Genomic DNA, 27,037 nt, shown 5'->3' on the forward strand with positions numbered 1-27,037 from the left:
GTATTAGATAAAAATTTATAATTAAATTTTTAATATTTATTTTACAGATAAAAGAAAATACAATGATCTTAAAATATTTATTTGTAGAATATTTTGTAGTTCATTCGACATCAAATATAGATTTAAATATATTCTAAAAATATGTTGTTTATTTTAACAAAAAATAGAGCAAATATTTAATTTGGCTCCTGGTAATTTTTTTAAAAGAGTACAAGATTCTTTAAAAAAAACTTCTTTTTCAGCTTTTAATTTTTAACTCTATGAGACCAGTTAGCAATTAGTCCATCCGTTAATAATCTTTTAAGAACTAATGAGACATACTTATGTGACACATTAAACTGCTGATTTATTCGTTAAGTATTAGTAGTTTGGATTAATAGATTTTTTGTTAGGGCTCATTGTCCTTCGAAATAATTGTTAGTGGTTATTTAAAATTTTTTATATTTTTTGTTATTTTTTTATATTCATTAGCTAAATTTATTATGTAAAGACTACAAAATATTAGTAATTTTTTACTTATAGAAATTGAATAGATAATATACATATTTACATGTCAATCTTATTTATTTGTTATTAGTTATTCTAAAATATTAAACTTTAAATTTGTGATGTTATATTTACCTGGTTAATTGATAATATAAATATCCTAATTATTGTATCTATTTTAAATAAAATAGTGTGTCAACTTTTTCATTATCTATATATTGTGAAATAGAATATGCACTTTTTCTAATAATTCAAACCAGTGATTAATAATAAATGAGTTTATTATGTGAATTATGATGCTTAATTTAAATTGAATACACCTAAAATTTAATATAATCTCAATAATATAATATCTTAACAATTTTTTTAAGCAACAGTAAAAAAATTAAAAAATATATCCCCTATTAAATTTTCATATTTATAAAAATTTTCAAAAAAATCACCCGTTTTTACACAATAAATTTGGACAATCTATTAATAAAGGTAACAAGAAATAGAGAAAAATTTTAAATGGTTAGTAACAATTACTCCAAAAACAACGTGGTCCCAACTAAAAAAATCTATTATCTCTAACTAGTATTTAACGAATAAATCAACAGTTTAACATGTAATATAGATATAAAAATTCTAATTAAAAATAATCTAATTGAATTTATTTATATTGAATATAAAAATTTAATTATAAATTTTTAAATTAAAAAAATTAATTAAAGTTTGATAAAATTATAAGATTCAGTAAAATAATTACACTTATCTAAAAATGCATCCCATAAATAATTGACATGGATGCCATGTTGGTTGGCGAATATTTTTGGCATCCTTAAATGAAACGAATTTTTTGTGGCTTGAAGCGGCCAAAAGGAAGACATCACGAATCGAATTGGCTGAGAGTACGGTGGAAACGAAGAATAGTGGATCTTAACTCAGAGTGGTATGAACAATCGGTGATGACAGTGAAGGGACACATACATGCATGCATGCATAAAACTCATTTTAATTTTACAAAGGAATTCAATAAGATGTTTGTTTCAATTGTTGAGTGAGTTTTTCAAAAAGTGAAAACTCATTTCCAGTCGATTTCACGTGAAGTTGATATATAGTTGAGAGTTGTTAGTTAGTTAATTTGACTGATTTGACTAATTATCTAATGATTTTCAACTATCAACTTCACGTGAAGTCGACTGTACGTGAGTTTTCACCTTTTTAAAATAAGATTTTTTGTAAGTATGTTTTAAAAAAAAAAAGTAAAACTAATTTGACATTTAAATATTTTTACCGTTTTTTTAAATAAATTAAAAATACAAAAATTATAGTTTACAAAACAAAACATATATTTTTTTATTTTTTGATACTTTCACTTTTAAAAAATGTGTCAAATATACTATAATCTTAAAAAGAATCCTTATTTTTATTAAAAAATAGAATAAAGTACATTATTTATTTCTGAAGTTTGTCAACATTTTTTAAAATATTTTTATTTGTTTTTAATTTTTGTTTTTAAAATTTTTTATTTGCATCAAATATATCCATGACAACTAAATTTTTAAAAATTTTAGAATCAATTCAACAATAATTTAGGACACATATGTCTGATTTGTTTGTATTGAATGTTGTTTTTATAAAATTGTTGCTAAATTCATCATAAATTTTTTTGAAAAATTAACTACCAGTAGTATATTTGATACAAATAAAAAATTTTTAAAATAAAATTAAAACAAAATAAAATTTAAAAATATTTTAAAATTTTTAACAAACTTCAAAGATAAAAAAATATACTTTATTTTAAAAAATATATTTTTACAATTTAATAGCTTCTAAATTATATAATATATATCTTAAAAATATATATTAAGATTGTGATTAATAAGTATTTTTATTTTTGTAATAAATATGTAACAAATATATTAAAAATTTAAAATTTTATACTTTTATGTAAAATTTTCACAACTAAGATCAACGCGTGCTCCAATCAATAAAGTGGCTTGTAAATAAAATATAAAAGAGTAAAGTATATTTTTTATTTCTGAGATTTGTTATTTTAAAAATATTTTTAAATTTTATTTTGTTTTAATTTTATTTTAAAAATTTTTGAATTGCCTTTAAATATACTCTCGACTGTTAAAATTTTTAAAAAATTTAAAACCAATCTAACAATAATGCATGAAAATTATATTTGATTTGTTTGTGTTGAGGGTTGTTCTTATGAAATTTATGTTGAATCGATCTTAAAATTTTTTAAAAATTAGTCGTTAGGGGTATATTACTATATTTGATGCAAGTCGAAAACTGTTGAGACAAAATTGAAACAAAATAAAACTTAGAGATATTTTTTAAAATTTTTTATCAAATTTTAGAGACAAAAAATATACTTTACCCAATATAAAAAAATAGTGTAACTTTATATTTGTTTATAGGATTATATATTAATATTATTAAAAAGTTTATAAAAAAATTAAAATTTTTAATATATTCATTATATATTTGTTAAAAAAGTTTTAAAATCTTTAGTGATAGTTTTAATATGTAGCCTAATATTCATAATTTAAATTTAAGATTTAATATATAAAGAATAAATAAACAATACTTTTTTGGAAAGTATGTGTACTTTGTAACATTTATTTATTTAAAAAAATATTTAAAAAAACGGAGGAAGAGAAAAGGGGCACTTTTAATCGGTGCCCTTTTGGGACATTGATTTTGCTGCCAGCTTTTGGGTAATGTGTTCGATGCAGTGGTTGGTTTGACAAATACAATGGTTATAATGGCATAAATTAAGAAAATGCAAAAATAAATAAAAAGAAATAAACGAAAGAAGTCAAGAGGAAAAAGCTGGTAGCTGATGCCGCAGTTGAAAGCAAAATGTCAAACGCTACGTTTCAGATTTTTGGGAACTGAGGTTTGACAGCTCCTTCTCCTCGTTCATTGCGTCCTCTCCTCCCTCCCTCTCTACAAAACCCTTTTCTTCTTCATTCAATATTCCCTTTTTTATTATCATTTGTCAATTCTCATTCTTTTCTTTTTCTTTTTCTTTAGTATGAGTATTATATTACTTTACTAGTTAAGTTGTACAATATCATCTTCATGTGTGTCATTATATAAATATATATTGTTTCTCTTTCCCTCTTCATCAATTCAAATTTCATTCCTTTTACTTAATAAATTAAATTTTTAATTTTAATATATTCTCAGTATAAATTGTAAAATAGTATTATACGTATATTTAATTATATAAAATTATATTAATAAAAATATTTTTTATATTAATTATATAAATAATTATTTAAAAAATAAATATAATTATATAATTGTATAAAATATTTTATACTGTCAATATATTAAAATTAAATTAATAAATTTAATAGTAATAGTAAATTAATTATTCAATATGTTTAAATAACGTATTTTTTGCATGGGAGCAATTATATTATATAGTTATTAACTTTTTATCTTTTATATGAAATATAATTTTTTTATAAATGAAAAGCATGGATATACTTTTAAAAAAATGTAAGTATATCTTTCACATATATACTAGACAAAGATGATTTTTTTTTTTTTGAATTTTTTATATATTAAATATATTCATTATCAAAATTTTAAATAAATTATGCATTACTCTCCATGTTAGTATTTCAATTTATCGGTTTATTGTTATATAAGGTTTTTCACTTTAAAAAAAAAAATTAATGATTAGTTTCGCAATAATTTGTTAGTTCCTTTTACTAGTTTCACCTAGAATATACTATACATTTAGAGATTGATACCTATAATTTTTTTAAATAATTTGACTATATATTAACAGTTAAATATACAAGATATTTATATAATCCCTGAAGATATCACTATTACTTCCGCAATAATTTTAATTATTTATTATTTATATCAGATATGGTTTATCAAAATCTCAACTTTCTCACTCTAATAATAATAAAGTAGCATTAGCATAGTCACCCAAAAAAAAAAAACGTAACATTATCACATGGCATGCTCTAATAAATAATAACACCACCAAAATAATTCCACAAACAAGCTTAATATAAAGAGTAATATTATTTGAAGATTAACATTAATATATTATTTTATTTCTATAGAAAGTATAATAATAAGAAGTGATAAAAATATATAGTGATAGTAATAAAAATTTTAATCCCATTTTGTTACATAATTTTTGCTAAAAATGAAAATTTTTAATGTATGAATCACATTACCATGATAAGAAAATTACAAAATTTGTACTAGTATAGCTTTGTGTGATTACCCGTTCTAATTCGTTGTGATGGAAGACGACGAAAGCATTAGATAAAAATATCTCCCCCTTCTACGCTTTCAATTCTATAATTTCCGACCACAACTGCAATACTATACCTACCACATCGTTTCCCTCTCACTTTTTCTCTCTTATTTTTATTTTTGTGTTAATTGCACTTATCTCTTTTCATTATTAAACTACTGTATTATACATGTTATTTTTTTATTAGTACAAAGATAAAATATAATACTCTTTATTCTCAATATTTTCAAAAAATTTAAAACTAATTTTGATATTTAATGTAATTCAATTTTAATGTCTTTACAAGCGCTAGTATATACTTATTTTTGTGATAAGAGTTTGCCATAACTAAAATTATTAAAAATTTATAAAACTTTTATCAGATTCCAAATGTTAATTATTTTATGAGTACTAAATATCTGTATGTAAATATGTATAATATTTATAACATTAAGTATTTCTATATAATATAAAAAAAATAATTTTTATACATTATCAAAAGTAAAATAATTTTAATTTATACCTGCATTTAATTACGTAATATTATGTCAAAAAAATAATTTTTTTACATTGTCTATCTTTTAAAAGTTTAATTACTTTGTTGATTCCTATAGTTTCATTAAATTTTTAATTAGGTCCTTATACTTTTTTTCTTTTTAATTGGGTCTCTATACTGCTTTAATTAAGTCATTCCTAATGTAAAAAATATTAGAGTTAACTAAATATTTTTTTACAAAGTGAAGATATTTATAATTAAAAACTTAATTAAATTTTTGACCGTATGTATTTTGATAAAAATATTATGTTAATTTTAACATTTTTAACATGAAAATAATATAATTACAAAATTAAAAGCAGTGTAGAGACTCAATAAAAAAAGTATAAGAACCTAATTAAAAATTTAATAAAATTATAAAGATCAACAGAATAATTAAACCACTTTTAAAAAAATGTGTTTAAACCATTGTATAGTTTTACACGGTCAATCATCATCAAAATTAAATTTTATTATAAAGTATAAAATTGAGTTTTATATATAGACAACATGAGTAACCTTAAGAAAAATGAAATGAGTGAAATTTTATTTATATATGTTTTGTGGGTAGTGAGGTAGTTAGTAGGCAGCTAGTATTGATAAGCATCATGTTATGAAATGGAAATGGTAAAGATCCAATAAAAAAAATACAAAAGAAGATGCTTAGCTTAGGGCTGGCTATTGACGATGAGTCTCTAAAGAAAAGAAAGAAGAGAAAAAAGAGAATAACATGGTTATAGGACCATATAAATAAATAAGATCAAGATGCACAAAGACGAATAGCTAGCCGCCGTAGGCACAGTGTTGCGTTGTATTCTCTTTCTCTCCCAACACACATGCACACACACACATTCACACTCACATTCTCACCCTCCCCTATTGTTTTGCACCACCATGGGAATGCTAGACAGAGACATGGATCACAGATCCATCCAAAAGGCAAAAGGCATAGAGAACCGTGTTAAGAGATTGTAACTACACTAGTGAGAGAGAGAGAGAATCCTATAAGTCTCACACACACATTCACTGTCCCAATCTTAACAACGTTATCTGTTTGTAATTTGTGATGTGCCCCCTTTCAAATTAGAAATAATAATTGAAGGAATTATGATAATATACAAATGTTACGGGAACAATAATTTAATAGGGTTTATTTCGAATAGTTTTAAAATATACAATTCTAAAAATTACATTTATCAATAATATAATAATATCCATAGTCAAGTATGATTATTTATTTTTATTAATTTGTAGACATTTAATAGATAAATAAAATAAAATAATTTGTTAAAATCTTAAAAATTTTCATTTCTAAAACGATGATTGAATATTGTTAGAAAACTTAGAAAATTTTTACCCTTTTTTTAATTGAAAGAACTATTTTTGCATTTTTAACATGTGCTGCTAGATTCTTTGCTCTAAAAATTAGAGGCCCTAGGGTGACAATAGAATAATAAATATAATAAAATAATAGTATAAAAAATAGTGAGAAAAATAATTAAAAATAATATTTATATTATTTTTTATATATCATTTTCTATAATATAATTTTTTTTTCATTTTTCATTTGTCATCATTAATCTTTTAAACTAAAAGTAAAAATATATAGATAAAATAGCGAATATAGTAATAGTATTGTTTGTTTTTAAATATATAGAGAAAAGGAAAGAGACATGTGATTTGTTTGTTTAACCATATGCTACTGTACAGTACGCTTTTGGGGTTAATTATTTGAAGGCACACATTACACATACAATTGTTGATGTGCATACATACATAGACACTAAAACACACTAGCAGGATATGAAGATAGAGCCTATCATCACTCTATTCTGATTCTCTTCTCTCCTCTCTATCCCCAGACATGGCTGCTTGTGCTTTGTTCAGTGGTGCCAGTAACAACACTGCCGAAGATGGGAATGTCAGCACCACCACCACCACCACCAACGGTGCTGCTGTTGCCGGAAGTGGTAGTAGCCCTCTCACCAGTGCTTCCAGCAACATCAGCGCCGGTGAAGAACAACAACACATGCTTCTTCTCCATGGTAGTAGTGGCTTCATGAATCAGCCTCATTGTGAGAGGAAATTGGTGAGAAAAAGAATGGCTTCTGAGATGGAACTTCACCCTTCTATAACCAACACCACCACCACCACCATTTCTGAGTATCCTAGGTTTCCTCGTCGAACCACCAACAACATCAACACCTCCTCTTTCATTCAAAAGGGCTCCTCAGTTGGTACAGGTAGTAATTGTAACTATCCTTATAATAATAATAACAATAACAATAATATTAATAATAATAATAATAGTAATAGTATTAGTAATGTTGTTGTATCAAGAGATAACGTTACTATTCCAAATTACCCCATTGTGACGCTCACAACCAACTACTCCACTATGATGCTACCTTCTCTTTCATCATCTTCATCATCGTCATCATCATCTTCTTCCACCAATCTCATCAACACCGTCAATTCTTCCTCACCCTCAATACCCTCCACAACCATAACCGTTTCGGCTCCAAACTACGCTCAACACTTCAATCAAGAAATCCTACTTGACAACAATCAAAACACAACATCACCTGCAGTTTGCGGATTCTCAGGCCTGCCACTCTTTCCATCTTCACAATCGCAGAGAAACATAAGGAACAGCTCTGCAAATATTGTTGAGGTTGTTACTTCTTCGCCTTCTTCCATGGATGAAAGCTCAGCCGCTTCTAATTGGATCGATGGAATATTGAAGGATCTAATTCACAGCTCTAATAGTGTCTCAATCCCTCAGCTCATCAACAACGTCAGGGAGATTATATACCCTTGCAACCCAAACTTGGCCATGCTTCTTGAGTACAGGCTCCGCCTCCTCACTTCTGACTCCTCCGCCTCCGCCGTGCCCGCAGCACCACCGCCACCACCGCCTCCACAAAACAAAACTCCGGTTATGAAGCAAACAAATACTTCAAACATGCATGCTTACAGCACTATGCATTTTCAAGATTCATCTTTGAATCAGTACTGGCCTGTAGTACCGCCAACGCCGTTAGATTCTAACAACAACAATTCAGTTTCGTTGGCCAATACTTTACCATCACCGCCACCGCCTCCGCCGCCGCCACAGCCACCGCAACAAGAGAAACCCGAAGAAGATCTTGTTACAGCACCGGCAACCACCACGAGCACCGCCACCGCCACAGAAATGGCGGTGCTAACGAGAAAGAAAACGGAGGAGATGAATCAACAGAAGAAGAAAGACGAAGAAGGCTTGCACCTCCTCACACTACTCCTCCAGTGCGCAGAAGCAGTTTCAGCGGAGAATCTAGAAGACGCGAACAAGATGCTTCTAGAAATTTCTCAACTGTCGACGCCGTTCGGCACATCAGCGCAACGCGTGGCAGCGTATTTCTCGGAAGCCATATCCGCAAGGCTGGTCAGCTCTTGCCTCGGAATCTACGCAACGCTGCCAATCGTTCCTCACAGCCAGAAAGTGGCCTCCGCTTTCCAAGTCTTCAACGGAATCAGCCCCTTCGTCAAGTTCTCCCACTTCACCGCCAACCAAGCCATTCAAGAAGCGTTCGAGAGAGAAGAAAGGGTTCACATCATAGATCTAGATATAATGCAAGGCCTCCAGTGGCCTGGCCTCTTCCATATTCTGGCTTCCAGGCCCGGTGGGCCTCCTTACGTGAGGCTCACGGGCCTTGGAACTTCCATGGAAGCACTGGAGGCCACTGGAAAGCGGTTATCGGATTTCGCCAATAAGCTTGGCCTTCCGTTTGAATTCTTTGGCGTTGCGGAGAAAGTTGGGAACGTTGATCCTGAGAGGCTTAATGTTAGTAAGGCTGAGGCTGTTGCTGTTCATTGGTTGCAGCATTCTCTTTATGATGTTACTGGTTCGGACACAAACACTTTGTGGCTTTTGCAGAGGTAATTCATCTTTTTCTTCTCTTTTTGTTGCATGCTCTCATCTCATTTATTCATTATTCATTTATATAATAGCTTCTACTACTACTGCATGGATTATGGAAATGTTGGTTGATCTTTTTTCTTCTTGCTTATTATTGGCTATGCCCGAGAGATGATTTTCTTCTTTTATTGCTTTTTAAGCTGGACGTCTAGTACCTTAATGTTTTACCAAAATATTTAATTTTATTATATATATTGTTTATGTTAAATATTTTATTTTGTTATTTTAGAGAATTATATATGATTTCTTATATGATTTGCTATGATCCAGAGGTAGCTGATGTGTGTTTGTGCTAGCTAGGTAGTTGTGAGTTTGAGTACATGTGGAATAGTACTTTTCGTGAAAGATTTCCCAAAAACATTAGCTTCTTTTTTCAAACTTTAGGGTCTAGTAGTCACTTTATGTCTGCTTTTTTTCCCTTCCTAAGGGAAAAAAATTTGAGACCAATGATTATGACTTGTGGAATTTCGCTACGTACACATTAATGGACATAAATAACTGCATAATAATGTATATAGTAAGCTTTCTAAGATTTTGATGTCGTGTATGATTTACTAATAGTGAACGTTATATACTATTTTGATACTACCTTGCAAATAATTTTGTTGCTACATTGCATGTCACATGTTACTTGAGTATATTATTATATGGTAAGTTTTAAATGCTTTCTATTACCATATACCATATAGTATATACTATCTATTATTTACTAATTGATAAATGGTAAAGAATTCTGATCGTTTATTCCATTGCATGTGACTTGTGATTATATGATTGAGTGACATTATAAAACTCTATTACAATATCATGCAGGTTGGCACCTAAGGTGATAACAGTGGTAGAGCAAGACCTAAGCAACACAGGTTCATTCTTGGGAAGGTTTGTGGAAGCCATACACTACTACTCAGCATTATTTGACTCCCTTGGTTCAAGCTATGGAGAAGAGAGTGAGGAGAGACATGTGGTGGAGCAGCAACTACTCTCAAGGGAGATTCGGAATGTTCTAGCTGTTGGGGGTCCATCAAGGACTGGTGAACCAAAGTTTCATAACTGGAGGGAGAAGCTTCAACAATGTGGATTTAGAGGTATATCACTAGCTGGTAATGCTGCTACACAAGCAAGTTTGTTACTTGGTATGTTCCCTTCTGAAGGGTACACTTTGGTGGAGGACAATGGTATTCTTAAACTTGGTTGGAAGGATCTTTGTTTGCTCACTGCTTCAGCTTGGAGACCACCCTATACCACTGCAATGGCTCATCATCATAGTTAATGTTTCTCCATAGTTTTTTTTTTTCTATGGTCTTGTCATTTTCTGATTCTAATCCTATATGTAGCATCCATCTCTATGGTCGTTAATTTAAAAAAGAGATATTTGGTAGGTGGTGTTCCTAAAGTGGGAGACTTTTCTTGCTAAATGTGTACCATCACTGCAAAGAAGGAAAAAAGAAAATGTAGTTAGATAGCACGGAGGTAGTAATCAATTAATCATCCAAGTAGGTTCCTATGGTATACATTTAATAATACAAAGCAAGACATTTCTCTCTGTTTTGGAGAACATCATAGAATTTATCTCAATATTATTTTACTGTGACAAGTGAGAACTGAGAAGGGTGTTACTATGACATTTTGATTTTATGGGTACCCATATAGCTAGCCATAATGTTGTCTATTAGTAGTGTAGTTGTTACGAATGCATTCTGATTTTGACTATCTTCGGTTGTTCAGTTTGAAAGTAACAGTGATTTAGTGGCTTCCGAACCGCATATTCCCACATATTGGAGCGCATTCTTAGGTCTTGAATTGTCCATTGACTTTTAAAGCTGCATTTGGTTTTAACTCCAGCATAAAACACAATACTGATAATATAAGTATATAACACAAAAATTAATATTTTTATATTTTATTTAATTATAAACTAGATATAAAATAAAATAAATAATAAAAAATTAATTTAATTTATTTTTTATTTCACATAAAAAATTTTAATAAAAAATATTTTTATCCATATCTTATAAACAAATACGATTTTGAATTTTAATATTCATATTTCAATTTCTTGTACTTATAAATAAAGGCAACTTAGCTTATTTGGCAAATAATTGAGAATTTAACTTTCATATAATGGCTACAAAATTAGGTGACTTTAGGTGCTGGTAATTAATACTCTTAAGTATTTGTGCTTAAATTCTTTGCATTAGTACAATAAAAAAATTCTATGCATTATTAACACGGTCACGATTCTTCCATGTCGATGAATACCCAAAAGGCTACGGCTTGACCCCGGAAAATTTTGTTTGTGTATATTTCTTTTTTTGGTTCACTGGAAAATAAATTTTGTTTGTGTATACGTTATAGGATTAGGTGTTAAAAGGTAGCCATGATAAATTCAAATTATTTTTTTGAACAAAGGATAAATTCAATTTAAAAACAAAATGGAAGCAAAAAGAATATTTGAATTGAAACTAAGACCAAGGAATCCAAAAGTAGAAGAGAGAAAAAATCTCTTCCACATGCGTGAAATTTCATTAAACAAATGTTAAAAAATCTAATCCATGTCATACATTTCTATTTTCTATCTACAGTGCCATCCAAGAAAGAATTCCTCCCTCTTACATATTTATCGAACCACGTTAAGTTTCTGACTTCCCAACGTGCATCCCGAAAGGTGCAACTCATGCAACTTTTAAGATTCACATTATATTACTATTTACCTACCCTGTCTCGTACAAGTTATGAAAAGCAACTGTCACTGATGCAGTATAATAGACACAACTGAATAGCAAAGATCAGCAATGCTGAACTTCAACTAGGGGACAAAATTGTTACTGTATCATTTTTCTTATAAAAGCTGTTGGACAACATTCTTGTAATCAAATAATAACAAACCTTAGAAAAAAAAAAATTTGAAATCCAAGGAACTAGGAGGGATAGTTCTACTTGTTTCCCGGCTAAGAATAATTTACATCATTCAGGATACTAAATCTTAAAACAAACAATTGCACTGTCTTTATATTTTGAGTTATTTTTTTTTTTCTGGACCAATGCCTTGCTCATGTATACCTCTCCATACTTGCCTACCAGCACAGTAAGATCAGATAAAACCTCAACATTAAACCAATTTAACTATCTTGAAAACTGTGAGGGGTGCTCAATTCTGCCAGAAAATCAAGTGCAGCTTCCAGGTTCTTATTTGAATGGTTAATTTCATAACCTGTTTTGTTAAGCTCACCAACACTATCACTTCACTTCTTTCAAAACACCCCCTTGGAAAAGCTACATTGGAAAAAATTTGAGCACCCAAAGCACAGGCATATCATCTTTCCTGCTCCTTAAGAGCTCACCCCTACAATCTCCAAAACATTCAAGACTTGACCATGGCGTATTATGAATACACATTGCACTCACTTAAGAATTGGTTTTCTTTGTTGATAAACACCTTCCAATAGCTCTTATAATTTGGAATTCCCAGATCTAGCCAAGGTTTCATTTTCCCATTGTAGTGTAGCACTGGAGCTGTCTTAATGGAATTTGCATCAATTGCATAATCATGACCTAGTCCAGACAGAACCCAATCTTTGAGTGGATATATTTTATTATCAAAGGTGAGTAAACTTGCACGCCATGCAATAGAATTGGTTGATCCTTCTTGTGCACTCAACTATCAGAGGAAATAAAACAAAAATCAGTAACGTAAAATGCTCAGAGAGCAACATATTTCAATGAATATATTGATTAAGGACAACCATGGATAAATAATAGAAAGAAACTAGTAAGTTGGTTAAGTCACTCCAACGGATTTAAGTCTGGTAAAACGTTTGCTTAATACTCATACAATTACCCTAACAATTCCTATATTCATTTAACTATTTCCAATACTACTATTTTCTGCAGCAGTAGTAAAAGAAAATATTGCAGTGCAAATCCAATAAACTCAAATACTTACCTCTTTTATCAACCTTTGGTATGTTTGTGTAAGACTAAGCTCTCTCCACTTCACTAGGTCAATTATGTTCAACCCCGACATCCAAGCACAGGAATCTTGGTTGTAATCGTTCTGACCCAGATAACTTTTCAGCTGACCAAGCCTAACTGAGCAAAATTGCACTGCACCATTAACCTTTTCCCCCATGTCTTGGTTCCACAGAGATGACAGGTCTTGCTGAATAACAACATCATCATCCAGTACCACAACTTTCTTCAAATTGCTGAATATATCAGGAAGTAAATAATGTGAATGAGAAAAAATTGAGAAGTATTCTGTTCTAATCTGGTTATCAGCAGTGCGAAAAGAAACACGGAATTCCTCAGGCAAGGACAGTTGCAATGGATCCCCATTTTGGTTATTGAGGTCAAGATGCTCGAAATTCAATACTTCAATGGCAGCATCCTTATACTTGTTCCTCAAGAACCAGAGCTTCATTGCATAATAATTTTGACCATCAGTCACCACATGAAAAACTTGCTTCCAGCTTTCCTGAAACATTTGTGCAGCAACAAGGGAAACTAAAATTTACAACTGCTGAAATTGATGAATCCAAGATAACGAAGCATGAGAAGAAACATAACATACTTGGGAATGAATTGAAGTGGAGTTGATAACTATGGATGCTGCAAGTACATTGGTAGAAAAAATAACATAATGGTGCAATGAAGAATCTGTAAACTTTTCTTTATCAGCCCTTTCTTCAGGTGAAGATTTGAAGTACTCAACAGTTAGTTTCAGCGCCAGGCAGTGAAGACTTTTTGGTGTTGTCTGGACATTAAGTTTATACAGGTAAGCACTCTGTTTCATGTGGAAGTTCGCTTCATCCTCAGTCAAGTCATATATTTGTCTCAATTTCTTGTCAACATTATTGCAATCCACTGGGACTGTTTTAGCTTTAGTTATTGTAATTTCCATCTTCTGTGACTTGTTCTCAATGCTGTAACAAAATACCACATAAAATTTATTGTGATCTTAGAGTAATTCATAAAGGAAAGAACATGGAGAAAGGAGAATTCGATCCAGAAAGGTAAGTTCCACAGCAATAGCTTCAGGTATAATGCAAAAAAGGGGGGCATATTAAACCCTAAGATACAATGGTTTCCAGAATAATATACTAGCCCAACCCAGCAATAGGCAAGGGAATCATATGTTGGTGATAAAGAATCACTATCATGGATTCACGACATACAATTGCTAGCATGTTTACTGAATCACATGATTCAAATTGCAAATACTAATATTCAAACGACTTATGGTAGAACAAAATTTACATAAAAGTGTAAAAACATGATAGAAATGAATACAGGCGTACAAACCAGCTTTTAGTTATGTTTTGAGAGCAGAAGTTTTGCCCTATGATTTTATATTATTTGTCCTCACTAGATTCAGTTTTGGTTGTCAAAAAGAAACACAAATCTTGTTGCAGTTTTCTGTTCCTGATGTGCTTCGATGATCACTTGGTTGGACAGGTAACCTAGAAAATTTAATAATTTCCTTCCAAATGTCAACTTCATTTGCAATGGGATGGGATGATATTTTTGGCATCCATTTTGATGTTCCATTCATAATATGTATAATGGTGCTTCTTTATCTGGTGAAAAAGGGATTGGCATACTTTTTTTCCATAACTTAAAAACATAGTATTTAGTTATTTTTGTTTTCTTTGCCAATTTGCATCGTTCTCTTTTCTAGTCAAGCGTGCTGATACAATAATGACTATCAATATTTCTTCTGCTGCTATTTGATTTAAGTTCAAATTTTATACATGTGCAAACATCATATTCCAATAACTGATCAAGTAGAATGCAACCCAGGTAAGTAAACCGGTAGAGAAAAGAAATACCACAAAAGAATAACAGCTTACAGTGGTGGAAGATCAGCATCCGTAGTGGATTCACTAAGCACATGCTCCAGATCTTGTATATTTTGTTTCATTTCTCGAGACAATTTGTCTTGTGCGGGGAGTTTTGCAATGCTCGGATAGTAAGCTCTAGCCACAAATAGTTGGTCTTTCAATTTCTTAATCATGGCATCTTTCATAACTTCTTTATGTTGTTTTTGCCACAGGCAATAGCTACCAAATGTGAGCTCACAAGACTTTCCACTTTCATCAGCCGGGGTTGTTTTAACGGGTGTGACTTGATTCATGTGGCCGGCTATAGCATTCTGTTGCAAAATTTAAATCAGTCAAACTAGCTGTATAAATAATAAGTTATGAAGAAGTTTGTCAGGCCGCTGTGTTTTTAGTTATTTAACTTAGCTTCTGAGTGTTATCACTTATCAGGTTGGTCTTTTACCAGCTGTAATGTTTTTGTACAGCAGTACTCAAGCTAATATTATGTGTATAAATATGATGAATAAATTAGTGTTTTAAGTTAATCTATTCCAAGGAATCATTAGTTTACTGGATTTCTTTTCCTTTTGTGTAAAGCACGTGATCTTTTCAAGAGATTTTCCTGAGACATCTTTATCGGTTGGAACGCTTCACTCTATTGATTTTTCTTTTTTCACCAGTTAGTTTTCATCTTGTAAATAGAATCTTTTCTCCCCCTACCTTTTGTATACTTGTCTCTTCATCTCAATGACATTCTTCTTTTATCAAACAAGGGATTTTTTTGTGGGGGGGGGAGGGGAGGGGAGGGGAGGGGATGGTTGTGGATTAACTATCTTGAGCAATCAATAAATCAGTGTTCAAAGTTTTATACAAAGGATAGTATTGTATGCGTACACTTGAAGTCAGAGGAGATTGCCGAACAACAATAGGTGGTGGAACATTAAATCCTGAAAAGAACTTTAGATTAGAAAAGAAGATGAAATAGAAGTGAAATATCACCTGAGCAGTCAATTACATAAAACTGAATGATACCTTTATGTTTATCATCACTGGAGACCCTATTGATGGTGCCATTCTTCTCTTCTCGAGGATAATTCTTGAGAACATCCTGAAACAATTGCAAATGATAATCAATAATGCAACCAAAAAATCTGGTTTTGGAGGATTCTTATCCTCCATGGTCTTTGTACTCTGTTTCCTTCTAATACTTTTATTACCAAGACCCAAAAAACAAGGATTGCATAGACAAAGCAGTGCATTTATATTCCCCAATTATATTATGGTCAACGGATAAATAAGTCTTGTTTCTCTGGAGAATTTAAAAGGTTGAAGTAGACTTTAGGAAGAATAGAAGATATTAGGTCGACTAATATTATGATATTAATTAGTTTAGTCCTATCTAAATCGTAGCTTGTAATTCATCTTACATATCCAGTAAAATAGAACCAAAAGAAGAAAAAATAACCTAACACCAACCCAAAAAGTAAGGATGCCAAAATAAAATTTAAATCTAATAATTTAGAAATTTTTAGTGAACCTCATGAGTAGGGGTAACATTTATCTGCAAAAACTCATTCCCTGGAGGAGTGATATCCTTAAGCTATGCAAGCATAACAACCCCCTTGTGCCTAAGACTAGACATCTAGAATGTAAAGTTCATAAGATTGGACATTTGAGGCCGGCTCCACAATAAAATATCAATCACAAGATAAACTCTAATACTATCTTAAGTTTGCGAACCTAACTCTACCCAAAACCTAGCTAGAGGGGAAGAGATGCTCCTATGCATAAGATGACTATCTTAACCATATCCTTCAGCAATGAGACCCAAAAATCAACATAAAACTAATAGAACAGAGTCAAACTTTAAAAGTAAGCTCAATATTCACTTGTCCTTAGCTCCTAAAAGTTACCTAGTTCTGATGTTACTAATCTTCTCAACTAAGATAAATCGGTAAAATAAACCTTGAGATGACCATCATTTTAGATGCATTAATTAATAAAACCTTTGGTTCTCTATTATCAAGTCGTTTATCTTGCCAGCAGTTTCAAGTTTGTAGGCTTCTCGCCCTTATGTTATTCTCTCTCATAAAATGTGTGTTGCATAGACCTATTTCTGAAACAATTAAAACTCTATCTTTTCAAGGTGTCCAATTTTCATGGAAAGTTTATTTGGCAAATGTGGTGAAACACTAGGTATACACTATGCTTTGGAACAGTTGGTAAACATCATTAACCTCCAAGCCTGTCCCCACTAAGAATACACAAATAAATACTTCTCATTCATGAACAGGTATATATGAGGAAATCGATCATTTATACTCAATATTTTATCCTTAAATGCTCTGAATTAAGAAGTATAAAATTTAACCACCAGAGTATTATGCAGAGAACCTTTGGAAGTGTTGGCTCAAACTTTGTGATTAGTTCCTCCACATGCTTCGATTGATCTCCCTACAAAAGAAATTAAAGAAACATAGCATTCATTTGGAATTTTTGGGGATAACCAATATCATATGTTTTGGATGTCTTTGTTAAAAGTTCTTCAGGTTATGCACCGGCTATACATTAGTTTGGACTTCATTATTATCCTAAGAAAAAGATTAATTGTTCCCCCATTTTCTTCACTCTAGAAAATGCCCCATCATTCAATTAATACACGTCCATGATAAATGAAATCTTAAAACTACTTGCCCCACATTAATAAGTAGGGAACATCGACCACAATAAAATAAACGGCCACAATGACCTATGATGTTCCAAAGAAGATTGCTAGACAAATGTTGTGCATACCTCAGTTCTATTGCGGTTACGGCTGGAATCATGCCGATCGAAGCTTTCAAGACCCTTACTCTGGTTTGAATAACCATGGACAAGAAGGCAAAAAACACATCAGCATCAACAACAAAATCAAGCATCACCTTGAAAAAACTGTTTATATCAAATGAATCACAGCTACATTTAAATGCTTACCGATGGAGAACCTCTCTGTTCATATATATACCCTGCAAAAAAAAAAAAAAAAAAATCAGGCAGGCCACATCTTTTTCATGAGTGGAAGTTCCATAATTATAACCATGATCCAACAAAAACCATTCCAAACAAATAGAGCTTTACAGGTACAAGAAAAGGTCGGATCCATATTATACAGCACTTCTAAACGATTCACATTATTATAACACAGACAAGAACTTATGAACCAGTAAATTCCGCTAACACACCCACATAACAAACAGTTTAACACCAACAAATTGAAACTAAAGCTTACAGTGTCAAATTCCACTACTGTAAGATACATAATCATATACACACATTATAGTTTCCAAAGTAGAACCAAACGTTGGATCTGCAGTACACTGCATTTGCGAACGATGTGCAGTATCATAACACACTGAAGTTACAAGCTAGTTAATTCAAGATTACCGCTAACATTTACACCTAAAGTTTCAAATTCCACTACACTAAGACACATAATTACGAAGACGCATCACAGTTTGGGAACCATAAAAAAAGTTGGATCTACATTATAGTTCATCAAAACTCAGCGAGACACAAAGTTAAAGCCTGGAATTCCGCTACGCCAAGACAACACAATCACGAACACACATAGAAGCTTCTGGAATCAGAACAGAAAGGAGTTGGATCTAGAGTGCATTGCATTTTGCGAAGGGAGATCGGTGCGGATCTCGCGGGAACAATCAATGCGGGGAAGAGAGAGAGAGGAGAGAGAATGTAACGGATCTCGGCGAGTTTGGAATGGATCAAGAGAAGAGAGAGTGAGAGTGTTACCGGAAGAGTGGAAACCGTTGTGGAGGCCGAGGAGGAAGACGAGTGGGACGAGCATGGAGAGAATGACGAGGCCGAGAACCGCAATCACGAACCCTCGCCACCGCCTCTTCGCCGGAACTGAGTAAGAAGGAACCGCGCCCATGGCACCACCTCCACCACCGCTCTTCATCTTCTTCGTGTTTGCGTGTTCCTGTTTGTGTTCCTCTCTTTCCGTGCTTCTTCCTTCCCTTTACTCTCTTCTTCTTCTCCTCCTCTGTGCGTGTTTCTCTCTCTTGATGAGCTTTTTATTTTTCTTATTATTTTTTTTAATTTCTTTTCGCTAATGACTTCTTTTTCTTCTTTTCTTAATTAATTAATTAGTTAATATAAATATAATAATTAATCAAGAGTGTGCGAGTGTAGCAGTAATATAAACTATAATCACAAGTGGCGAATTTAGTTTAGCATAATCATTAATTGATGTAATGAATCCGAAGCACACATCTAGAATGAAAGTAACCAACATGGTTCCAATTGGGCACTCTCACTTTCAATTCACCTCCACCTCACCCTTATGCCTTATCAATCATTTGCTATGCCTCCAACTCTCTGTGTCTGCCTTACCTCATAAATATTAAATAAACATAGATTTGGGTCCATGAGATAATTTTTTTTTTTTATATTATTATTGAACCACTAAAATCCGAACTTAATAATTATCTTCTTGTCTTTTGTTTTCATAAGAATTTGAAAATCTAAATAGAGTCTAAATATGTTTTCTATCGTTACACTAATTTGTTATTTACTTTTCTAGTCATAACCATACTATTTTAAAATCATGCTACGTAAATATTAAAAATTAATTATCAGCTATTATATAAAAATATGTATAAAACAAATAATTTTTTTATACTCATATTTATAATAAAATTTCACAAATAATATGATAAAATTAACTTCACCATTATAATAAAGTTTATATTTATAATCAAAATATAAACAAAAATACAAAATTATATTAGTAGGTGTCTTTTAATATTCATAAAATATTTGATTATTTCATTGTAAAAATATTTGAGTATTCTCTAAAAAGATTATGATTATTTTAGTAGTTAGTTGTTCAAAATATATATATAACATGTATAAATATACATAAATATAGAATGACTGATTTTGTAATTATTTTTTATATTTTATAAATATTTTAATTTTCTTTTTCTTATTGAAATTTGTGATTTTTTCATTTTTGTTATTCTCTTTAAGAATGCTGTTTATTATCCCTTTTGTAATATTTTTGTTCTAATACTTTTTTAATGATATCTCAAATTGCTCTCTAAAATTTATTGTCTTGGATAAATTAGTCCTTAATAAAAATAATTGACAAAGTAGTCCCTAAATTTTTAGAATATTACATTTTTGAAAATTTTTCATTAACAAAATTCCAAAATCTTAAAACATGCCAATATAAAATCTTTAGTGTTGTTCGTGTATGACTGAAAGATTTGATGTATAGTTCATCCAAATGAGATTCAACCAGCACTTCTCTTTTGATGGAAGAGATATACCTTGGTGATGTAAACCGCAGAGTATATATACCTATAAAAGTATTTTGACACTTTAAGTCTTAAGACATCAATGATTATAATATTCAATTTCAACTTTGAGACATTTTCACTACTTACTACTTTTAATTATTTGAAGAGCAACAATAAATGCCTACCCAAGTCATTGTTTCTTAGTACTAACTATGGGAATTTAGCAAGTCCATGTTACTGGATTGAGTTTCCATCCACTATACCTAGAAAACATAAATTCTCGCTAACGATAAGAAAGTCGTTAGTCGTGTATTTAATTGGACAACTTTATAGTTTAAATTCTAAAACTTACTTCTCATTAGGTAAACAATCACTGCATTATGTTACTCCTTACTAGTGTAATGTCATATTGAATTTGGTCAAGCCATAAATCATTACCTATTAATGACACAATTTTGTTCAATCCAAATCATACCCAAAGAAAACTGATACTTCCACGATTGGTTTACAGCGCCTGAAATTGTAGATTCTACTCCTTATGTAAATTGACTAAATTCTATAATAGTAGGCAACAACGAAATTTCTAAATGAAATATAGATCGTAACACTCTTGAGTCTTGTCAAATAGCTTTCTTTTGGAACATGGATAAGGAGCATTCTATTAATGGAATTTATTTTAAGGCATTCTTTCACCCTCTTCCATGGAGTAAATATTTTGTGTTTCATGGAGATCTCATTCATTGAGATTGAGAGCGAGAGAGAGAGAGGACAAGACCATGGAGAAAACAAAAATTAACCCTTACAAAAAATAAAAAATAATGAGAAAAAAAAGGAAGGAGAGACCAAGAGAGCTTGACAAAGTAAACAAACACATGGGGTAAATGACTCGTGAATGGAAGATATTTAATTATTTACAACAAAAACAACAATAACAAAATCTTATTCCACTAGCTGGGACCGGCTATATAGATCAAACAACGTCATTGAACCCTATTATATATTATATTTACAGTGAGACTGTTTACACACGGATCTTTTTTTATTACCTTATGTATCATGTTTGCAGATATTTACAACAATGACTCGGAAGAAAAAATAAAAAAATGTGTATGACCAATAACTAGTAAAAAAGAAAAAGAAAAATTGAACAACAGAAGAATCCTCATCATACAGTTCCTAATCCTGTTACAAGGATATTTTTGCACACGTCTACCCTCTCCAGATCCCCTCACCCAGAAAGAGTCTAGTACACTAATTGTTCGTAATCCTAACTGAGAAAGCTATAACATTTCCGGGAATTTAATACATTTACAGGTCAAAACCTTCATCTGAAATTCGGACAAGAGCCCCTCACAAAAGAACAACATTGATCATACCTGTACAAACAAATTGCCGCCTGCGAGATCAGATTATTTACAAGCTGTGGCAATGTTAGCTCTCAGCAATCTTGGGAGTCGAAGTCGGGTCTTAATGGATACTCAAGACCCTGAAGAGCTGGCATCCTTCGTATATCTTCTTCCGCATAAGCAGGGATAAACCAGTATCTCTTGTCTGTCCCAAAAACCTGGTTCCAAGCACCATCATAAATATAGATCAGAATGTAGAAGCTTCAAGATTCTAAATTAATAATGATAGGCTGAGGAGCTCCAGCCACCATGTATATAAAACATAGAATTAAAAATATATAATTAGGTCAGTAGGAAATATAAAACTCCATGTCATGTTGACAAACGTTTTCATCATCCGCTATAATTTTGGCAGGGGGAGCATCATAATTTCCTATTTCCACATATCCAGGTATAGCTGCAAGTTTGTTCCTGATGCAGCAATATCCTATATTATTTCTATCGAGAAGATAGCATAACTTTTCAGTCCCTGCCATTTTTATAACCTTAAACTATTATCTATATATCAGTACCTTTTTAGCTAATTTGGAATGCTTTCTCTACAGTTTGTTCTGGTGCCATTGGATTAATTAGTGTGAGATTTGTGAATGTGAACATTAAAACATGAGCTAAAACTAATTATCAAAGAATTTATTTTTTGGGGTATCAATTTAAAATCAACCTAAAATAAATCTAAAAAAGAAATTAAAAATAAACAGTGCCCAGTATGATAAAAGAATAAGATGCAAAGACCTGTTCAAAATTTTTTCTAGTACCAAGGTCATAACGCCATTTTGGAGTAGTTTTCTTCTCGTATGCCTTCTCACAACAAGAAAAGAACTGTGTCAGTACCGATTATCCTGTAATAAGGATCAGAATTTCCAAAAACTACACAGAAGAAAGACAGGATATTTTCACAATAAGCAATTCATAGGTGCACAGACACCCAAATGGCATTTATCTTTGTCAAAATGGCTAGTTCATGCAGCTTCAAAGATTCACAACTTTAAATGTGCTAGCTTTTTTCCATTGCGAGCTTCTAGAACTGATTTTGGGACATCAGAATAAAATTTGCCTTTTTATGTTGTGATTCATCACCTCCAAAATCAATTCATACCTCTAGAATTGAACATGGAGAAGTAACAAATTTTTACTTTTTGTCAAAATCACTTCTAGGAAAGCTACCAAATATAGATCACTTTTCTTCAAAATCAATTCTACAAAAGTGGAACGAAACACAGACAGATATTGTCATCTAGGTAAATAGTTTATTACTTTATTCTGGGTAAAAGACCAGAAGAACGAAAGGGATTACTTTCCCAAGAAAGGAATAAGCCCCAGTAGTGCAAACAAGTTCATAAGTTTAGGGTTTAAATATCCAAAGTTAAAGAGGGAACAAAACTCATGAAACATGCAAAACTTTACCTCAATAGTAGTTGTATTTGCAGCTACTAGTGATAGGTGCATGATTAGAAATCCGAAGACACTCAACGAAAAGGCCAGATTCAAAACTGCAATTAATTCAACAGTGTTATAAAAATTCAAACACGAAATGAACAGCTAAATCAGAAAGCATGTTTTAAAATTGAAAACTCTACCAAAAGTAAGGAAAGTTGTGGCAAGTGTGCCAGGTGTTCCGGGAATTTCTTCGTCAGTAAAGAATGCTATGAAATATGGCAGTAATGATATAGTCACAAGAGTAGTCTCAAGAAAGGTGTAAAACTGCAATAAGATGTAAGATAATAATATAATTACTATAAGACATTTGATACCAGGAGCTTAAAAATTATGCAACAACTTCAAAGCCATTCATTTTATGGTTATAGTAATGGGGCAGGTCAAAAGAATATAAAGCTTACTATGCTCAAATAATCTGACAATATAAATTAAGCCTAAACCATTATTCATCTCAATTGTCAAGAGTGCTTTTAAGGTACCACCTCTATACTGTCACGAAAACAAAAGTTCCACTTTAATGTACCACTAGCACAATGTATATGAATATCAACATGACAATCCACAAAATGAGTACCATCCAAGTCAATATGCATAAAGTTGATCTGCATTTCGAATATTCAATAGCAGAGAAAGATATTTTAAGTAGAAAAAAGAAAGGCAAGTTTCTACAACCATGCCAAACATAAGCAATGCACAACCACTCAAGAACCAGAAGCTCTATAAATAACAAAAATCATCTATGAAAATGTACACAATATAATGGACATCATATTATTATTATCTCAGAAGTCAGGATGTTAAAAGTATAGAATAAGGATTTTTCTACATTACTTGTTCCATACCAAGAATAGAATGAAATACTTGTAATTTAGAGCACCGACACAGTTGACTACCCAGATACAATGGTGGTCCATCTTCAGCACACAACGCCCACCTGGTATCAATCAGACAACAGAAGGAACAAACTTATATTCACTAGCTTCAATGTGGAAATACAAAAACAGAAACTTTCACATGTCAAAACTCACAAACAGAGCAATGATGGCATCGAGCTGGCTTAGGCTGACTACACTTCCGGCAGTACCGGATCAGCTGGTTTGAAGGATCAGATTGCAAATTACTTAATTCTACCCCATTTAATGGGTCAGCCTCTCCTCTCTCTTCATCAACTGCAGGCCTCCAGTTAGGCGGTACAATACCCGGATCCGTAAACACAACAGCAAAGTAACTCCACAATAACATAACCAGCTGCATAATCACACAATGAAACTTCAGAACTATCACCACCATTCAGTCCACACAGTAAAAGACACAAGTAAACAACAAATGATTAGCCTCTTAATTAATTATTCCAATTATTCAGAGGAACTGCACTCCTGAATTTGCTAAAAAGGCCAAAGAGTAAGAGTTCCCAATTTAGGGAAAAAATTCCAACTACTTCAAACTCCCTAGTAAACTCAAGCATTTCAAAATTCACAATTCAGAATCATAATCAAAACAATTTAAGTGACAAGCTAAATTTCAACTGATACACAACACAATTCAAATCGAATTCAATAATCAAATGCCTAATATGTTAAACCACAGAATAAAAAAATCAATGTCAATTAGTTTTTCTAGCATACCAAAGAATGAAACAAGATCAACACAGCGAGGGAAGAAGAAAGAGAAGCAATGCCACCGGAATTATACAAAGCAGGTCCAAAATTAGTCAACACAACCGCATAATAGGAAACACCAACGACCCCAAGGACCAAGAGGATCATGACAGAGCCAAGTCCACGCAGAGAAGTGCAGAACTTGAACACGTTCCAAGCCATGAAAGCACCAGATCTATGCATATTTTGAATTTTTTTTTTTTTTTTGAACAGAAGAACCCTACACTACACTTCAATTCAGCTAAAAAAAAGTACTTTGCGGATCAGAGAAGCATAACGGCGACGCAGCGGGGGGGCAAGAGGACCGGTGGTTTCGTCAGAGGAAGGGAAGAAACACACGCGGTACGCGAGTTTTTGCTTGCGCTGTGTATCTTCTCTTCTCTCTTGTGTGGGTTAAAGGGTTCGGGAAAATTAACTACTAACTAAGGCTTCGGTTTTGATGGTCCCAAAATATGTGGATCATTAAATCATGTAATAAAATAAATATTATTTAATTATTTAATTTTATAAATTAAATAATTAAATAATATATTTTATATTTTATTTAATTTTAAATTTTATTTTATATTTTATAAATTATCATTTTATTATTCATTTTATTTTATTTAAAATTTTAAAAATTGGTTCGAACCGATCAGTTGAACCTATTAAATTGTAAACCGCTGCTAAATACAATTCAGACAAAAGAAAAAGCCAACCGATTTGAAAATCGACGTTGGACTGTTGAACCGGCCAAGAATCGATCGGTCGAACTGAACTGTGATCCAGTCGGTTTTTGAATTTTAACAAAAATGGCTGCATTTCGTCGTGCAAGGATGGACAACCCTAAATTCCCTAACCCCTCTTCCCTCTACTCTCCAACTTCCACAACGCGAAGCAGCAGTCCAGACTCCAGTCCCAATTTGTTTCATCGAAACCGTCGACACAAGTTCGTCTAGCCACCACCACCGTCCCAACTTCGAGCTTCGAAGTCACCGGCGCGACGTCCGTCTAGCCACCACCATTTGAGCTTCAAAAATCGAAGCCATCGTCGCCGGTCTTGCCTCCTGCCTCCATCGCCAGTCTCACCTCCTGCCTCCGTCGCACACCACTTTCCGTCGGTGCTAGCTTTGTTCCACACCACCGCGTCGGCCACTGTCTTCCCAGCCACTTCCACACCACCGCCAGCTCTGCTCTGTTCCAGCCTTCCAGGATCCAGCTTCTAGCTCTAGGTATTAATTTTTTTTTTTGTAATAATAGTTGTCGAATAATTGATTAAGAGTGAACTACCAACTCGACTCCTATCCATTTTTCAGAATGACAACGCGACCCCTCAAGATAAAAACGATCCACTTTGGTCCCTATCCTCTACTTCCGTAACACAACGCGGTCTCTGTGGGTGTTTTTCTGTCAACTTTAAACAGAAAACGGTGACGTATCAGGTTCAGAAATGGACAGGGGCCTAATTATCTCAAAATTCAATTTGATTAGGGGTTTATTTGTCTTTATTCTTTAAATGATATCTTTTTCAATTTATTTTTGTATTCATTATATTAATATTTTTTTTAATAAATTATTGAATATATAATATAATAAGTAGAAACTAATTAATAAATTATTCAAATTTAAAAATATCATTTATTATGAAACTAAATAAATAATTCTCAAATATAATTTTAATATATAAATAATAAATAATTCTCAAATATAATTTTAATATATAAATAATAAATATTAAAATACGGTTAATACATTAATAATAATATCCCTATGAAATACTATTAGTATTATGATATAGATAATTTTCACAATAAAACTAAAACTAATAAACACACTATTTGATATGTAGTAATTTTTTTTTTAGTAATAACAAATTTAATTTTTTCTCTCTTTAAACTAAATTAATAATTTTATTTGATATCTTTGCACTAAAATATATTATGAGTAGATACTAATACTAAATAAAATAAAACATAATATATATATATATATATATATATATATATATATATATATATATGTTATGAAGACCAATTATAAACTTAACAAACTCTAAGTATCAATAATATTATTAATCTATTAATAATACATATTCTCATAAGGTACAGATCAATGAAGATTTATCAATATATGAATAATGTGGATTAACTAAAATTTTATGTATACTAAAATTCAATTAAATT

General features: G+C 31.6%; 3 protein-coding genes across 4 annotated transcripts; 1 reads left to right on the top strand and 2 right to left on the bottom strand.

The window, feature by feature from the left end:
- The first annotated feature begins 7,032 nt into the window (after nt 1–7,032).
- Nucleotides 7,033–10,862, top strand: SCR (GRAS family transcription factor). The gene is made up of 2 exons (XM_016343358.3): nt 7,033–9,212; nt 10,066–10,862. Exons 1-2 carry the CDS (start codon nt 7,156–7,158, stop codon nt 10,520–10,522), a joined length of 2,514 nt encoding a protein of 837 aa, XP_016198844.2. The 5' UTR covers nt 7,033–7,155; the 3' UTR covers nt 10,523–10,862.
- A 1,201-nt stretch (nt 10,863–12,063) lies between these two features.
- Nucleotides 12,064–19,396, bottom strand: GAUT7 (galacturonosyltransferase 7). The gene is made up of 10 exons (XM_088483552.1): nt 18,861–19,396; nt 18,045–18,076; nt 17,865–17,924; nt 17,466–17,525; nt 16,104–16,179; nt 15,966–16,018; nt 15,102–15,403; nt 13,823–14,174; nt 13,196–13,726; nt 12,064–12,910 (listed from the first exon to the last, which is right to left on the bottom strand). Exons 1-10 carry the CDS (start codon nt 19,027–19,029, stop codon nt 12,635–12,637), a joined length of 1,911 nt encoding a protein of 636 aa, XP_088339678.1. The 5' UTR covers nt 19,030–19,396; the 3' UTR covers nt 12,064–12,634.
- Nucleotides 19,397–21,394: 1,998 nt separating this feature from the next.
- On the bottom strand, nt 21,395–25,322 carry LOC107639762 (putative protein S-acyltransferase 14). Of its 2 annotated transcripts, none has more exons than XM_021121641.2 (7): nt 24,843–25,322; nt 24,246–24,465; nt 24,060–24,151; nt 23,358–23,481; nt 23,185–23,270; nt 22,513–22,578; nt 21,395–21,938 (listed from the first exon to the last, which is right to left on the bottom strand). In XM_021121641.2, exons 1-7 carry the CDS (start codon nt 25,056–25,058, stop codon nt 21,813–21,815), a joined length of 930 nt encoding a protein of 309 aa, XP_020977300.2. In that variant the 5' UTR covers nt 25,059–25,322; the 3' UTR covers nt 21,395–21,812. The 2 variants fall into 2 exon arrangements, with proteins under 2 accessions (XP_020977300.2, XP_088340216.1); XM_088484090.1 differs by having other exon boundaries at nt 21,395–21,925; nt 24,843–25,270.
- Between the last annotated feature and the right edge of the window lie 1,715 nt (nt 25,323–27,037).

The sequence above is a fragment of the Arachis ipaensis genome, chromosome B4 (genome assembly GCF_059453495.1).
Source record: "Arachis ipaensis isolate K30076 ecotype BB chromosome B4, ASM5945349v1, whole genome shotgun sequence".
NCBI lineage: Eukaryota > Viridiplantae > Streptophyta > Magnoliopsida > Fabales > Fabaceae > Arachis > Arachis ipaensis.

Excerpts from the sequence above, each read along its gene's own strand:
- SCR (XM_016343358.3), top strand. The coding sequence starts at position 7,156 with ATGGCTGCTTGTGCTTTGTTCAGTGGTGCCAGTAACAACACTGCCGAA. Across the intron at positions 9,213-10,065 it reads ACTTTGTGGCTTTTGCAGAG|GTTGGCACCTAAGGTGATAA; the intron begins GTAATTCATCTT and ends AATATCATGCAG.
- GAUT7 (XM_088483552.1), bottom strand. The coding sequence starts at position 19,029 with ATGAAGAGCGGTGGTGGAGGTGGTGCCATGGGCGCGGTTCCTTCTTAC. Across the intron at positions 17,925-18,044 it reads AACAGAGAGGTTCTCCATCG|AGTAAGGGTCTTGAAAGCTT; the intron begins GTAAGCATTTAA and ends TATTCAAACCAG. Across the intron at positions 16,019-16,103 it reads CAGTGATGATAAACATAAAG|GATTTAATGTTCCACCACCT; the intron begins GTATCATTCAGT and ends AGTTCTTTTCAG.
- LOC107639762 (XM_021121641.2), bottom strand. The coding sequence starts at position 25,058 with ATGCATAGATCTGGTGCTTTCATGGCTTGGAACGTGTTCAAGTTCTGC. Across the intron at positions 23,271-23,357 it reads CACAACTTTCCTTACTTTTG|TTTTGAATCTGGCCTTTTCG; the intron begins GTAGAGTTTTCA and ends AATTAATTGCAG. Across the intron at positions 22,579-23,184 it reads CAAATACAACTACTATTGAG|GCATACGAGAAGAAAACTAC; the intron begins GTAAAGTTTTGC and ends TGTTGTGAGAAG.